Source organism: Alosa alosa, chromosome 17 (genome assembly GCF_017589495.1).
Source record: "Alosa alosa isolate M-15738 ecotype Scorff River chromosome 17, AALO_Geno_1.1, whole genome shotgun sequence".
NCBI classification, from domain to species: Eukaryota; Metazoa; Chordata; class Actinopteri; order Clupeiformes; family Clupeidae; genus Alosa; species Alosa alosa.
Window position 1 is genome coordinate 7,776,052 of NC_063205.1, and position 17,440 is coordinate 7,793,491.

General features: G+C 42.4%; 1 protein-coding gene and 1 long non-coding RNA gene across 2 annotated transcripts; both read left to right on the top strand.

Annotated features, from left to right (window-relative positions):
- The first annotated feature begins 697 nt into the window (after positions 1–697).
- pkp2 (plakophilin 2) lies at positions 698–16,950 on the top strand. The gene is given in 14 exon segments (XM_048268883.1): positions 698–1,021; positions 1,345–1,421; positions 6,816–7,519; positions 7,627–7,765; positions 8,003–8,210; positions 8,629–8,806; positions 11,476–11,593; positions 11,778–11,939; positions 12,095–12,271; positions 13,855–13,891; positions 13,894–14,007; positions 14,108–14,300; positions 14,551–14,638; positions 16,144–16,950. Coding segments are annotated over 14 exon segments (2,463 nt in total). The 5' UTR covers positions 698–819; the 3' UTR covers positions 16,210–16,950.
- On the top strand, positions 12,868–13,533 carry LOC125311076. Its single transcript, XR_007196411.1, has 3 exons — positions 12,868–13,086; positions 13,239–13,333; positions 13,434–13,533. It is a non-coding gene; the product is annotated as an uncharacterized LOC125311076 (long non-coding RNA).
- Positions 16,951–17,440: the final 490 nt, after the last annotated feature.

Here is a 17,440-nt window from a genome sequence, read left to right on the forward strand (position 1 = left end):
GAAATCATGCAAATATACATGTATACATACATTTATACATATATATTTAAATTTGTACTGGTAAAGAGTGATAATAGTAGAATTATTGAATAAATGTTTTCAAAAATTGTCAGACCAAAACAGTGACTGAGTATATGAAGTGTCTCATTTTATTTATCTAAAACATGAATTATAGATAAAACAAATAAAACAAATTTGACTAATTTCTTATTGCATTCACTAGTTGAGTTTTCAATTCACCTATTCATCAATTTTAGATTATTTATAGGATAGCACAGTATTTAATTTTGTTATCATCTGATGGTTTTAGGGGCTCCGTATCAAAGCCGAGGAGATGGCTGTAGAAACTGCTGTATAAATTGTCCTAATGTAGGACACTGCCCAATGTGGACTGGGACCCCTAAGCTTCAGTGGGTGTGGCCCTTCCCCAAACTAATGAATATCAGTGAAACTATGGGAATGCCAAAGCGGTAGGGTCCAGTGATCAAAATTGGATGTAGTGGCTCCATAGATTTGACAATGTCCTATGAACAAAGGTCACAGGAACAGGCTACTGTCATGCCGGACAATTTATCAATAGTTGAATATTTAATCTGTATCTGCAATGTGTAGCGTACATCAAAACAAGCCAATCGTATGCCCCTAAATGATTCAGACCACGCCCCTCTTAACTTGAAGGGAACTGTGTAGCGTGGAACAGCCAGCAGTGCCGCAAGCCAGGAACACCTGTCTTTCTCTCTCCACCTGAAGAGGTGGTAGTGAGTGTATCGTTGTCTTTTGTTAGCGCCGGAAGCATCTGGAACTTTGAAAGAGGGTGAAATGGCTTTAGAACCGCATTTCATTAAGTCCGTGTTACCCATACAGGAAATATTGCTGTCCTCAGAAGCCAATGACACAAGTTTGGTAGTGCCTACAGAAGAGAAAATTACGACATCTAGAAATTTGTTATCTGAACGGAGCCTACGAGTTCAGCAGCAAGTGCAACATACACTCGCTCGCAAAGGAAGGCTTTCATCCTACAGTAGGTTTTGACAATTATGCTTAGGCTACTCATTCCTGTAAAGTTTCAGACATTGAGGGCAAATAACTCGTGTTTAAAAGAAGACTTGTGTTCGTCTGTGATTCCCTGTCTGACAGGTTTTGTTAGATAGTCTAAGCATTGATCATTGTTCTGACTTTTGCTCAGATAGTTTGTCAAACAAACAGGCTACCAATGGCATAGCCTAAGCGGTTTTCAATTTGGTTTCTGGTGAATTAATTGGTCAACAAACCAAGTTTGACACTTGACCAGTCAAAACAGATGGGTTAGATGTAGAGGCTGTTTACATTTGTATCACTTCTCAGGTAGCCCTCGTGTGACCAGCAGCAGTAAGAGCTTATCAAGCTATGGGATGACAAATGGACACTCCTTTCACCTGAACGTAAGTCTGATACATTGGTTCAACACGCCTTCCTACAACTCTGTAATAATATAGCCTTATGAGCGATATACAGAGGTGGAAAGTAACAAAATACATCTACTCACGTTACTTTATTGAGTAGTTTTTCTGTGTATTTTGTATTTTTAAGTAGTTTATAAAATTGGTATTTTAAATTGTACTTGATTACATTTTGAGTGAAGTATTGTACTTCGCTACATCAAAAATCCCATCCGTTACTTGAGTAAAAAAAAAAGTTAAGACTAACGAAAACAGAAAGGGAGAGAAAAAAATCGCGCCCTACAACAGGACATGAATCAAGCTGGCACCATGCAGTCTTTCTGAAAGTGATGGAGATGGAGCTGGATCACGAGATGCCTCAGATTACATGTGTAGCCTAACCTATGAAAGTGTACAGTATTTTCCACTATTTCAATGGGTTGTCTCAGTTCGTTTTAGCACTAATGATTGCGGAGATAGCCTATTCAAGCAAACACCATGGGATTTCGTGTTTTGACGTTTGTGCTCACCTTTATTTGGAAAGAAGTTTATTAGTTGTTTCCCCTCATTTTGATGTCTATTTTTCCTGTTTCGGCCTTTGTTTTTGGTAACCTGACTTGGCTTTCTTGGAGAAAGACATTGCACCAGCAGCACAACAATTAGCGGTCCACTACTAGCGATGCTCAACTAAATAAACAAAAGATAGACTATCGTGCAGGCGGACTAAACCATTTAGCTCTTTAGCAAGGGAGAGTGAGAGTGACCTTAGACAGTTTTCACTATGTTTTGTATACAAAATCCAGTCAGTCCTGTCATTTTGACATTTAATTTGGAAGTTAAAATATTCAGGTAAAATAAATATATGGTGGAAATAAGTATTGAACACTTATTTTTTTTTTCAGTAATTAGCCTGAACTTCCTAGGGTTAGGGTTAGTGAGTCTATTCAAATTTTTCACTACACATTATATTAACACATATAAAAAATCCAAACATAACAGTTATGTGTAATAAAGTGGAATGACACAGGAAAAAAGTATTGAACGTGCCTACTGAAATTTCTTCAATACTTGGTGGAAAAGCCTTTGTTTGTAATGACAGCTTCAAGACATTTCCTGTATGACAAAACGTATTAGTCGCAGTATCAGGTGTGATTTTTGGCCCAGTGTTCTAAACAGATTCCAGGGTCCCTCTTGTGAATCCTGATCTTTAGTTACTTCCAGAACTGTTTAATTTAATTTAATTTAATTGGCTGCCTTCAAGTCTTTCTGAAGCTTTCTCAGAGTGGTCCTTGGCCCTTGGAATTGACTATCCTTCTGACTCCCTGGTCAGAAATATTGCGAGGAGATCCTATGCATGGCCGGTTGATGATGCAGTGATGTTCCTTCCACTTGCAGATAATAGCTCCCATGCTGCTTACTAGAAGATTCTGAAGTTTTGAAATGCATCTGTAACCAGTTTCATTGATATGTTTTGCAACAATAAGGTTGCAAAGGTCTTGGGGAGCTTTTGCTTTTATCCATCATGAAATGTTTCTTGTGTGACACCTTGGTAATGAAAACCTTTTTATAGCCCATCAATATGTAGGCTACTAACCAAGCTTATATTAATTTGCACAGATAGAAAGGATAACTACTCTCTAACTACTTACAGATTCCAGCTCGTTCCTTCCCTTTCCTTGCCTTAGTGCTTTTTCTTAGCATGTTCAATACTTTTTCCCTGTGTTATTCCACTTCATTACACATGACTCTTCTTATGGAGTTGTTTGGATTTTTTATGTGGGATTACCTGAGTTATTACTAATGCCTGGTGAAAATGTTGTGCCCCCATTCCACTTTTCAAGGGCCCTCTCCTCCATTGGGGCCCTATACTTCCCACTTTCCCCAGTCTGGCCCTTTAATGTGCTGAACCTTCTGCTTTCGTTTCCAAATCTAAAAAACTCTGCAACTCAACATTGGCCTGCCTGCCTCAGCTGCCTGTGAGGGCATTTCAGTTGTGCTGGATTACTGTTCACTGCAAAGCGAACAAAGATGAGTGCAACTAACTTTGAAAATCAACTACTGCTCAAACTTAAAGGAGAACTCTTTCACATTTTTTCACATAGATCTCCATTTCTCAACGTCACTGAGTACTGTCGGTATGAACAAAACTCGATTTTACCTAGCTTCGAGGTTGCTCCAGCTACAGCTACATACTGGGAGCATGAACATTGCTGCCTTAGCTGCTGGCTGCAGCAACTCGAGCTAGGACCAAAGTCCTTTTAGGCAAGTCCCTCCACTCGGCAGGCCATATTGCAACGCTTTTTGGGCACTTATCGTGCATCTATTTCAGCAGAAATGCGTGTGCGTAAGGCTTCACGACACCAATCTTGCTCCAGCGGCAAGATCACAACAGATGACATGATTGGCTCAATGTATTTTACAACACACCACATGATTGGCTCAATGTATTCACATGTCGGCGTTTTGCCGTGGAAGGGTTGTGATATGTGTGAACAACTGCCATATTGGCATTACAAACTAACCCCATGCATTACTATGGAGGATTTTTGAGTGCTATATCTCCTCATTAGAAAGTCTCTGGTAAAACTGGTTGTTCTGGTACCCCCCCCACCCCCCCTCAAAAAAAAAAAAAAAAAGTAACTAAGTAACTTTTACTTAAAGTACATTTTAAATGAACTGCTTTTTTACTTTTACTTGAGTACAGTTTCAGATCGGTATTTTTAACTTGTACTTGAGTAATATTTAATCAAAGTATTGGTACTTTTACTTGAGTACAATATTTTCATACTTTTTCCACCTCTGGCGATATAGCAATTCACTTTGATGCTGATGAAAGATTGGGAAAGTGTTTGTCGTGGACCTGTTATTATGTGCCACATTCTGATTTGCTTGAGTCATTTTGGGAAACAGACTCTTCAAGCATCCAGTTGAAATAGCACACCAGTGTTCTATTTAGCACCAGATACTGAAGATATCTGAAAGTAATCTCATGTCCTTCATCATAATGGGAGACATGGATGCTCTCTGGAGGTCCATGTGCATAGTGAGAATGTTTTCGAGACATTATTACTACTGTAATACTACTATTATTAACAAAAAGCATACTCTATCAATCTTGTGCATATATTCTCTAAATTTGGAGGTACAAAACATGAAGGCAAATCAAAAATATAGAAATAAAATAGATATCTCTCAACAACAAAATATTTAACCGAACATAAAACAATGTATAAAAGGAGGAAGAAGAGGACCGTTTGTAAGTAGGCCTATAGCCAATTGACACTTCAGTGTTTTTAAAAAGAGATCAAATTCGCAACAATTCTTTTAAGTTAGTTCTAATTTAAGTTAGATCTACAACAATATTATCACATACAGAGGGAGATAAGCAATGCATTGACATTGGCATTGACACTGAAAACTATTGAAACTATTGAAAATGAACACTGAAACTTAGGGACAGATGGTGGACATCTATCTATTTGTATCATTTTCATCTGAATCTAGAGCTCTTTCAATGAGGTCCTGTAACCAAGCTAAGATTTAGTCAAAAGAAAGGCTGTGTGCCACTTAAAAGGGACTGCACAATTATATAATCAGTTCTACAATGCCTGTGCTGAGAGAGCAAATATTTGAGATATGCTGGAACTTTTTTGTAGTGGTCTAGCCCAGTGGTAGTGTAGTGGCCTGCCCCCAGAAACCTAGCAGTGCTGTGGAAGATTGAGACTAGTGAGAGGATAAGTGTTATGACAGGATTGGAGTCATGAATAGTGAATGGTTTACAACATTACTTACTGTTTTCTACCCTCATAAAACACAAGCTAATTTGGTTGTCTTATTTGGTCTGACTGAAAGATACAATTGTGAATGATTAATAATAATGTTGATGGTGTTCAAATAATATGGCCAGAGGGTAACATACAGTACATACAAATACAGCGGTAATGATATAATGGATACTTTACTTAAGCACAGTAGTTCATCAATGAGGAAGTGAATGCAATATTCCTTGTTTAAAACAACTTTCTACCTGGCAAGTATGGGCAGAACCAAGTCCCAGTAATTCTCAGTGGCCAGCATTGCCAACCCATTCTCTCCATGTACTTAACATGGTGTGTTATCAGTTGTGTTGGTCAAATAACAGGAGTGGAAAGACTTCTGCTATTTCTTAACCCTTGTAATGGGTGCTCCGTAATGGACCTGGCCAGAGAGGAATTTTGTTTGGTTTTCAAACATTTCAGAACAATTAGGACTCATGCACACACATTGCCCCATAAAGCACAGTGCCCCATTCAGATCACACATGCTCCATCATGTCCAGTAACCAAGAGAAATGGGAATGCAGGCACAGAGCAAACACTTTCTATTTCAACACAATATAGAAAAAATGATGTTGTGTGCCATCCATCAGATCTCTTTAAACTTTGGGAATGTAGATTTGATCCACTGTGCATATCCAATGTAAACCTTGCCTATACAAGCTGGTCACTGACATTGATTCATTATCTATTCACATATCAACAGCTCTTTCTGTCTCCTTTTAAAACAGAAATGGCTCTAGGCATCTGCTGTAAGTGTTGTGTATGCGTCCACGTGTTTTATATTGCATGTAGGAAGATAGCCAGTTAAATGTTAAATATAGCTCTGTCCTCGAGTCTTTGCGTCTGCAGGGAAAACATGCGAGGAATGCAAGGTTGTCAGCCTGTAATATAAATGTGGTGTTTGTAGTACAACCTCATGGCCTTCCTCTATACAGATCTGTTCCATGTCGGGATCAGTGTGCCTTTAGGTTCATATCGGCTCACCACGATGGAAATGTCAGTCCCACACTGGTTTTTCCTTTGTCATTGTCACACCCCTAGTCTCATGGCGTTTTGTATATATTTGTGTATGCAAATGGTGGAAAAAAACCCAGTAGCTGGAGAATAACAATAAAAGAAGGGTTCTGATAAGAACAGCAGGAAACAAAACCATTGTTTACAGCCATCCATTTTTCTTGAATTCCAAGTTATGTCAAATAAATCACAGCTTAGCATCATTTGAATAAACATTAGCAGTGCTTTTCTATGTGCAGTGGTATTTTCTGTAGTTAATTCTCAGACCCCTGTTTATATCTGTTATATGCTAGAATATGAATTATGCTCTGTATGATGACTTTTGACTTAATTGTTGTGTAGTTTTACATGCCTTTCAAATTGAATACAAAGGTCATACATTATGTTTTTTCAATCATATGTATTATTGATTCAGTGTGGAAATAGTGCAGCGTGGTGAAGCTACTGATATGCATTATGTATTAAGAGTGGAAACTGTGTTGTGTCCATAATGTTGGAGTGAGTTATAACTATGATCAGGCATGGTGCAGATGAGTGTTCATAAAGTATTCTTCCACTATTACAGCGTAATCCTTCTCATGGCCGACTCATCACTTATGATGGTGGCAACACCTTCAGCTGGAAGGTGGGCGTCAAGAGTCCTATGCAGCGCGTGGACGTGACTCCAGACGCCAGCCCTGTCCTCTTGCGGGCACATCTGGGTCAGAGGGCACAGCGCCACAGCCAGGACACCAGCTGGGTAAATGGCTCCTTCACCATGCCCGCTGCGCGTCCCTCTGTCATGGAGCAGAGCCCCCGGACGCTGGCGCCGCCCTCCCACCGCTACGCCCACTCCGAGGTCGTCCGCGGGACCCGCTTGTACAGCACCATCCATGGAGCCGTGAACCGGCCGGCCAACCAGCCCCTGTCCCAGCCCAGGCCCCGGCCCAGACCTGCGGTGCCGCGGGAGGACTTCCTGGTGCACAGCACCCCCTACAGGAGCACAGAGGCCCAGCGGGTGGCCATGGGCTCGTATGGGACACACAGGCAGACCGGGGGGCAGCTAGGGTGGCAGACAGGGGGACCATCTGAGGGGCAGTCTGGGGTGGGCGGCCAGGACACAGGCAGCCTGGCCTGGCTGAACCAGGTGACAGTGAGGAGGGACAGCCACCGGACGGATGGGGAGAGGCGCGAGTCCTGCCCAGGCTCTGTGGTCAGCATGGAGCTGGATACCAGCGTGAAAAAGGCTGTAGTTGGACAACAGGCTCAGCAGACAGCAGTCACCGAACGGTTAGCTATTTTGTTGACATAGAGAGTATAGCAGTCATTTCACGAATGATTCACCGTGTGTAGGAATGTGTTGTTATGTCTCATGTCTCCCACATCATGCTTCTTAGGAAAGCTGAGGGGCAGGGCACTGTGATGACTGTGGAGAAAGCCATCAGCCTTCTGGCACAGGACGACGTGGATGTGCAGGTTTCTGCCGCCTGCTTCTTGCAACATCACTGTTTCAACAGTGCTGAGGCCAAGAAGAAGGTAACACAATAAGACAGCTCTGTCTCTGTCTCTGAAAGTAAAAAGAAGCTACTACTACAGTACATAAAAAATAGTAAATAGTAGTTATACTAGTAAATAGCAAGGTCGTGGTAAATAGTGCATATTAAGGTTTTGTGAGTTTATCCTACAAAAAAGGAAATTGTTTAGCTACCTCTTATTCTTTGCTGTTATGTAATAGCTATATAATTAAGTACCTAAATGTGGGCCTTTCTGTAGGTCTCTTACTTGCATGGCATCCAGAAGCTGCTTGCCCTTCTGCAAAGTGACAGTGAGGAGCTGGAGCACGCTGCTTCCGGGGCTCTGCGGAACATCGTCTACGAGAGCAACCAGAACAAGATGGAGGTGAGGGACTGCGAGGGTGTACCGGCCATCCTGAGCCTGCTCACAACGAGCAGAGACACAGACACCCGAAGACAACTCACAGGTGAGATTGAGGTTTGTGTGGGCAGTGACCTTGGTCAACCGCAAATCAGATGAATTTGGAATTTTCCAATTGATATTACATTAAATGACGTATTTGACAATACCAACAATGGTCTAGTGGTTAAGGATCTGGGTTTCCAATTAAATCAGTGGAGGGTCATGAATCAGTGGAGGGTCATTAGCTCAGTCCCAGAGCTGTAAACATTGTGCCCCTGAGCAAGACACATAACCCTGAGCTGCCCCAGAAAGACTGCCTTTAGTTGCAGTAAATGCTACCAAATGGGTTTCTCCTGAGTTTGGTCATATTGTCTTATTGTGTCATCTGAGTTTGATCATATTGGTCATATTTGGTCTTATTGTGTGTTGATGTCTCATCACGCTGCATTCCTAGTAATTGTTGACTCATCGTGTCTTTCCAGGACTGTTATGGAACCTGTCCTCCCACGACCAACTGAAGGAGTATCTTCTCCGAGAGGCCCTGACCACTCTCACAGAGTCTGTGATGGTGCCGTGCTCCGGCATCAACGAAGGAGAAAATCCCAAAGAGGACCTCTTGGCTGATGCAGAGGTCTTCTACAACACCACAGGCTGCTTACGGTAGGTCAGACCAAGAGAAGATGACCATTTGTTGCAGCATTTGTATTTGCATTAGCCCATACAAATGGGCTGCCCAGTTTCGCTGTAGTATTTGAATGGAACCATATGTAGGCATTTGATCATGTGCAGATCATTTTATTTTACTTTGTTTTGTAAGATATCAGATCAGGGCCAGTTTGACATGTTCATGCCATTTTTCGGTCAGCTGCAGTTCACCATGCATTTTATGTTTGGAGATGAGGTGTCCGTTTGTCTCGACGTGTCTAGATGTGGGTCCTACCCTCTCACACAATGTTTCATCTCTGTGTGATATGTATCATGAGGTTGAGTAAGTGGGCTGTGTCCCTCAAAGCTTCTGAATATACAGTTGAGGATCAACCCTATCAAAGATGATTACATAAATGCCACAAACAAAAAGTAGCACAGATGACACACTGAATTACATTTCTGGATTACTAAAAAAGTATATGATAACTTATTTTGACAGATGAAAGCAACTAATACCTCCCCTCACATATTCTGTGATTCTTTTGATGAATCATTTCCTATTCATATTTGCTGTATTGTGCAAGAGGCGTGTCGGGTTGTGGTAAAGGGATCTTCCTTTTTCGAAACTGTCGATTATGTATTATGTTTGAGACTCCTTTGAGCCAGAGTCCTTTTACAATGTAGTGATCTCAGGAGTGCACTGAAAGAAAACAGAGGCCTTAGGATAAATTGTTAATATAAAGTGTGTGTAAATCACTACCGGTTTACGACATCGCACCACGCAGCACCAGCAGGCTTACCTCCCAGCCCAACCCTGTGAAGGGAGACACACCCAAACAAGCTGATCAAACAGTGAGAGGAGTCCTTTGCGGAAATCTGGCACTTAGCCTAGTCTGTCCCAGCCACAAACAAAACCTGCCCTGTAGTAACAAGACCTGTTGTCCTAGCAACACTGCCGGGACCTGAATAATTTACTTCCGTATCGGTTTCAGAAGTCTCAGGAGCCAATGTTTTTAGACACACACCCTTTTATTTACCTGAAGAGCGATTGCTTAGAGGCTACTCAGTATTCCGACTGTGTCTGCCCTGGCTGATGTAATCATTAATAGGGTCCTGTCCGTTTGTTTGCTTGTTCAGTACCCCTTTGGTTTAGGACTGAAATGGAACACTAGCAGTGCTCTTATCTGTTACTTTCAGTCGAGGATGACTATTGGCTCTAATTCCATAAAAACATTCAGTAGAGGAATGTCCTTTTTTATTGAGATTTCAGGTTTCCCTTTAATAGTAAGCAGCTTTGGCTTTCGTCTTCTTTAAAGTAGCACACAGTTCCCACAGCATCTGTGATGTCCTGATTTTAAAGTAGTTATTTTTTCAAAGTCAATGGAATAGCTATGCTATGTGGTTGCTAAAGCTACCACTCCTTCTTCCATGATAGCGATTAGGACTGTCAGGAGGAGAGTCTGGATGAGCCTCCAGATAAGGTCTCCAGCCTCCAGATAACGAGATTATTTTCAGGCCCGTTGGGATGTTGGAGTCAGAGGTGATTTTATTACAAGACTGACCCTTGACCACATAGATTATGGGCACTTTTTAGTGGCTGGCTGGTGTTGCTGAGATTAGAATAGAATATTTGATGGGCGTTGGATTCTAACCGCATGGTAACATTGTGATGGATTAAAGTTATGTAATAAACGATTTTAGAGTTGCTACTGAGGAGCCCGACTGGAGGCTAGAAGGGGGAGGGGGCACAGTGGGAGTTGCTACTGAGGAGCCCGACTGGAGCCTAGAAGACTCTGAAAGTCAGTCAGTGGGTGAATGCTGATGCCGTAGGCTGATGGTGCTGAAGCAGTACAGAGGGTGATAATGGCATCCCCAGAATGCTGCTTTTGTCCTGGCTTTGTCCAGACTTAGAATGAGGTCATACCTTTGTTCAACTAGTATGTTACAGTGGGGGGTTTAGAACAGGATGGGCCCAGTGCCAAAATCACTTCTATCCAGCTCAGGCGAGGAGGAGAATGTAAGATCTCATACATGTATGTGATGTCGATGTTACTTGTTACCCCCTGGAGTTTATGTGCATGTGCTGGAGTTAGCATTTAAGTACCATGCTTAAGAACGATCCACAGGTTGTGCAGTGTCAGGTCATCATTTTCATAGCTTAGAAGTATCTTCCGTCAAAAGTTGATTCAACTTCAGTTTTCACGCAGAAGCAATGAACCCAACAAGCCAGAAAGGGTTAAATAGTGTTGTTCCCCTCCTAACATGCTCCAAGCATGACGACACCTACTGTTATTCTGCCCTATGTATCCCATAATGATAATGATGCCAGTATGTATTGGGTGTTTCAAAACATTAAGGGCTGTCCACCCACTCACCACCTCTTGCTGTTACTGCTGCATCACCTTTCCCAGTCCGACCTCAATGTTTGATGTAGCGAGCGGTGTAGAGGAGTGGAAATAAAATATTACAAAACATTTTGAGATTTGTCTCTGAGTACTGAGCATTGATATTATTTTCTTGTAACTTTCATATATTTTTGTATTATTAATACTAACTAGGGCACAATTCCTGATCCTGTTTTTATTTCCATAAGTACTGCTAGCAATATGAAATTGTGTGTTATTATTTTTTTTTTTATTAGTCACTTGACGTTTGACTTCATGTGTTTCTCACGTCTCCAGCAACCTCAGCTCATCGGGCCCTGATGGCCGTAAAGTCATGCGAGAGAGAACTGGCCTCATCGATGCTCTGATCTACTACGTACGAGGGACCATAGCTGACTACCAGCCCGATGACAAGGTCTTAACATACACATCTGCACCTTTCCACATCCTGCCTCACATGCATTGGCTGAGTAGCTTTGTGATGTCTGGGATTTTCATATGCTTTTGATTAGACTCGTGCTGTCATTTGACTGCTTCATGTTTATGAAATACTACTTCTGATATTGACTCCCTTACTCAACTGGTATTCGTGTGACCAGACAACAGAGAATTGCGTGTGCATTCTGCACAACCTCTCCTACCAACTGGAGGCTGAGCTCCCACTGAGGTACGCCGGAGACCTTTACACGATGCGAGACGTCGCCACGATCAAGACCAAAACCCCAGGCTGTTTCCCAGGCAGGAGTGTTGAGATTGTAGAGGTAAACAGCTGTGCCTTACCCCTAAAATACTACTCACTGTTCTAGGAAAAAGCCCAAAGCTCTTTTTAGCATTTCAAACATGCTCTTGTATAGAGATTGTTTCGGGGTGTTGTTGTGGTGTTTGACCTGTTATGTGCCTCAATGTTCCTTTTCAGCAGCAGGAGCACCAGCGCCCCCTGCTGGAAGACAAGTCCAACCCCAGCGGGGCCGAGTGGCTCTGGAGCGCCATCACCACACGCATGTACCTGTCACTCATCGCCCGCAGCAGCCGCCAGTGCACGCAGGAGGCGTCGGTGGGAGCCCTGCAGAACCTGACCGCTGGGAATGGAGCGGTATGGTCAAGCCCTCCAATTCATTAAAAAGGCTCGAGGAACTCTCGAGAAGCAGAGAGCACTAGAGTCTAGTTTGGAGGTTTTTTTATTATTATTTTTTTTATTAAGTTTTGCCATAGGTGTTATACAAATATTTACAAAAAAAAACAAACCTTACATAACCCAAATAAGTGTAAAAAGTCATGTAACATACAGTATACAAACACTATTTGAAATTATAGACAGCTTGTGAACACAAAGAACATAAAATATATAAAGACAGTATTTGAAAAAAGGCTACATGGGACAGTTTACAGTGAGTGTGCGTGTGTGTGTGTGTGTGCATGAAATGTGAGTCGTGGTACTGTGCCATAGATATGAGAGGGAGTGGGTATGAGGTTTTGAGTATGTAGGTGAGAGGGAGTGGGTATGAGGTTTTGAGTACAGTAGGTGAGAGGGAGTGGGTATGAGGTTTTGAGTATGTACAGTAGGTGAGAGGGAGTGGGTATGAGGTTTTGAGTATGTAGGTGAGAGGGAGTGGGTATGAGGTTTTGAGTATGTACAGTAGGTGAGGGAGTGGGTATGAGGTTTTGAGTATGTACAGTAGGTGAGGGAGTGGGTATGAGGTTTTGAGTATGTAGGTGAGAGGGAGTGGGTATGAGGTTTTGAGTATGTACAGTAGGTGAGAGGGAGTGGGTATGAGGTTTTGAGTATGTAGGTGAGAGGGAGTGGGTATGAGGTTTTGAGTATGTAGGTGAGAGGGAGTGGGTATGAGGTTTTGAGTATGTACAGTAGGTGAGAGGGAGTGGGTATGAGGTTTTGAGTATGTACAGTAGGTGAGAGGGGTGAGAGAAGTTTTTTGAGATGTGGGTGAGAGGGAGTGGGTATGAGGTTTTGAGTATGTGGGTTTGAGAGAGTTTGAGGTTTGGTATGAGGTTTTTGAGAGTATGTACAGAGGGTGATGAGGAGGTTTGAGTATGTACAGTAGGTGAGAGGGAGTGGGTATGAGGTTTTGAGTATGTAGGTGAGAGAGGGAGTGGGTATGAGGTTTTGAGTATGTAGGTGAGAGGGAGTGGGTATGAGGTTTTGAGTATGTAGGTGAGAGGGGGTTGAGTTTTGTATGTAGGTGAGAGGGAGTGGGTATGAGGTTTTGAGTATGTAGGTGAGAGGGAGTGGGTATGAGGTTTTGAGTATGTACAGTAGGTGAGAGGGAGTGGGTATGAGGTTTTGAGTATGTACAGTAGGTGAGAGGGAGTGGGTATGAGGTTTTGAGTATGTAGGTGAGAGGGATGAGGGTGGGGGTAGAAGGGGTATTTGTCTATGGAAACTGAAGGGGTATTTGTCTATGGAAACTGAAGGGGTATTTGTCTATGGAAACTGAGGAGCAGGGTGAAAGAGCCAGTTATTTTCCGTTGATCAACAGTGCCCATGTTTGGCATTCTGAAAGCAATCCCAATGCACTTGTTCCTCTATCAATTACACAAGAGGATAATTGTTCAGTGGGTCTATAAGTAATGTCTCAAATAATTCTGCATATGAAAAGTGTTTGAAAGTGCCGTAAATGCCTTTGATTTGAGCTGTTGCTCTTGGGATTGTACCAGCAGATAGCAGAGTCACTCGCTCACGTTGTAGTGCAGAAGGAAGGGGTCTGTCCCAGCTGAAGACGCTGCTGGAGGAGGGTGAGATGGACATCAAGAAGACCACCGTGTCCCTCCTGAGGAACCTGTCTCGCTTCCGAGAGCACCACAGTGAAATCAGTGAGTCCTGTATCCAGTCACGTGACATATTGTCTGCGTAGCTGTCCGTTGTTGAAATCCAGTGGTGCTGATATGGCTCCCATTCATGTGCCCTCCCCAGTCAAACAAGTGTTGCCTGAACTGCTGGCCATGCTGCCCAGCTCGGACATGGGCACCGACCTCCCGATGGACGTCACCGTTTCTTTGTGCCACGTCCTCATCAACCTGTGCCAGGCCGACACGCAGAGCGTCCGTGCCGTGGTCAACCATGGGGCACTGCCCAAGATCATCAGCATCAGCACAAGGGACAACGGGTGCGTCTCTCCTGTCACACACCATTCCCAAACGTGGATTTTTTATGGAATTTCTAGAAATTTCACCATCACTGATTACTATTTACTTTTGCCAAGCAGTGTCAGGGTGATTGTAATGGCCAATGGCTAAGCTGTCACACTATCTAGCTTTGACATGATTTTGCACAGCTGTCTTTAGTGTTGACGGAATAACTTAGCCTTAACCAGCTATATGTAAATGTCTATCGTCTTCTATATATGGACCCACTAGGTATGGACCCACCCGTGCTGCCCAAACAGCCGGGGTACTGCTGCACACTATGTGGAACCAAGTTGAACTCCGTGGAGCCTACAAAAAGGTGAGACTGTTACCCTGGACACTGGTATATAAAAATACCTTGATCAGAGCTAGTAGCTGTTTGTGTGTATATATATACACGCAAACATCATCATAAACATTGGCCACGATTTTTGGCAGCCCTAGACAATCCTACATACAAAATGTAACAGAAGCATTTTTCCATTTTTATTCAACTTCTTTAAGTTAATCAGCAGTACTTTCAGCAGTATTTCATGACTTTCTTTTTCACATAGGTATGAGAATAAAGTGACACAGAGGTTAAATCCCCTAGTCATTTTCCAACATAGGAAAGACAAGAGAATTCACTAAATGTAAATAAAAGGAAAGTGTGTTGACAAGTCAAGGAATGGCTATAAAAACTAGCTACTTGGTTGAAAACGCCCTTATTTACAACTAAATAGTTCTAATAAACTGGAAATGTGACTAACTTTTTTGGACAAAGGCACATGTTTATTTTGCCCCCACACACAGTTAGAAGGATGGTAAGAGAGAATGGCTATACTGAAAAGAACCCCATGCCTGATGAGAATTATGGTGGAGAGTGATACTATGGGGCTATTTTATTCCAAAGGCCTTGGGAACCTTATTATAGTGCAGGGTATCATTAATTCCAAGAAAAAACATTTTCAATTTCTGCCAAGATGCTAAAGGTGGGTCATGATTGCATCATTCATCAGGTCAATAAAACAAAACATGTGTCCAGATCAAAACAAAATTGATTTACTGAGCACAAAATCAAGCTTCCGCCATTGCCATCTCAGTCCCCTGATCTAAACTCCATAGAAAAACAGTGGGATGAATCAAAGAGGAAGTGAGGACCTAGTAATCTGGACGATCTGGAGAGATTTTGTCAAGAGGAATGATCTCAAATCCCTTGCTTTGTATTCTCCAACTTTATGGGGGTATCATAGAAGAATATTACGACCTGTTTTAAAGGCAAAGGGTGGCTTAAAGGTGCTGTAAGCGATGCCACACGTTTTTTAGGCTAAAACATTTTTGGTTAAATACAGAAAACATCTCCTCACTATCCGCTAGCTGTCTGTCCCCTGAACACACTGTAAAAAAACGCGATCTCTGTAGACAGCCCATGCTCCGCTAACGGCAACAAAAACAAACTTGTGCAACCTGCACCACGAAACATAACAAACAGTGTTCCAGCCAATAACCGACGAGATGCGCTTTTAGGGGAGTTTTAATTGCACTGGAGGGAGGGAGAGGGAGTAGCGAGCTAGCTCTGTTTTGTTTGAATGTCAACAGAAGTGACATTGCCCAACATCGCTTATAGCACCTTTAACAAGGTATTACATACAGGAGTGCCAATTATTGTGGCCGATGTGTTTTTGTTAAAAAATATTTATCTCTTTATGAGGTATTTTTGTGTTTATAAATACTGTGTATTCTGGTAGAATCATGTGCATGCATGCTTGCCTCTAATGTGTAGAATGTATATTAATCTTAATACTGCATATATCATACATAACTTCTCTGTTGTCTGACTGGCAGGCTGGATATCGAAAATCTGACTTCATCAACAGCCGGACTCTGAAGGCGCAGCCCGCACGTGACTGAGGGGATTCATGGGGAGCAGGACGGAGATGCGGGTGATTCCATTATGACCTCATCACGCATGACAAAGGTGTGACCGGTTCCATTATGACCTCATCACGCATGACAAAGGTGTGACCGGTTCCATTATGACCTCATCACGCATGACAAAGGTGTGACCGGTTCCATTATGACCTCATCACGCATGACAAAGGTGTGACCGGTTCCGGTGAGCGGCTGTCTCACCTGAATGCTCAAACAGAAAGGGTGTGGCACTTTTTTCCACCTCATTAGATAAAGAGGCACAGCGAAGCCTGGGTGGGGTTGTTCGACTCTGCAGGATTTGCACCGGGTGCACGGCTCTGGTTTCAAAGCACCTGGGGACTGGCACTCCACTGACCTGTCCTCCATTAGGAGGAGTGTCCCTTTCAGAGTGGACTATGTGATGTAGCACATAGAGGAAGTAGAAAAGTGTATATTCAGAGGTGGTCACAAACACTGACCTCTCACTCAGAAATTTTCAAAAAACTCACTAGTTTTGTTGCTGAATATAAAGGATAAACGTACATCGGCAGTGATGAAGACTCCCTTTCCAATGATTCACTGAATATTATAGTGACTTTTGTGGATTCAGATTTATCCTTTTTGCAATGCACGTCTTAACATTTCTTGTGTTTGTTTTGCCAGCAATGAATAGTTTTGTAATTTTGTCTGTATTTAATTAAAGATTGTTTGAATATGGTAACAATGCAAATGGTTATGGAATTTCTATTTGACAGAAATACATCACACCACCCTTAAGATTGATGCAATAACAAGAAAACTAACTGGACTAACAAGGAAACAACAATGTAGATTGAGTTGCCATGTGACATTAGACTACTTCTCATAATAAAATGTTGCTGTACGTGGTCACAGTTAATCACATCTAATGAAGGGCAGTTTGACATCACACTCTACACAGTAAAAAACAACAGAGAAAGGACATCCAAAGGCATGGCCCCAGTGGCTACATGTTCCCATCCAAACAAGCCTGGACAAGCTACTTCTACAGCAACACCGATCTCAAACCTGAGCAGGCCACAGTAGAACATTAGTCATGCCGTTGAAAGGAGTTTCGTGGAGACCTGTGAAAGATTAAATGAAGCGAAGCAGGCTCTTAACATCTGCTTTAGATACGGAAGCGTATTAGGGCCACATGAAGAGAAAATATTTTTGAAAATTCGAAGTCAAAATTTTCGAGAAAGAAAGAGCA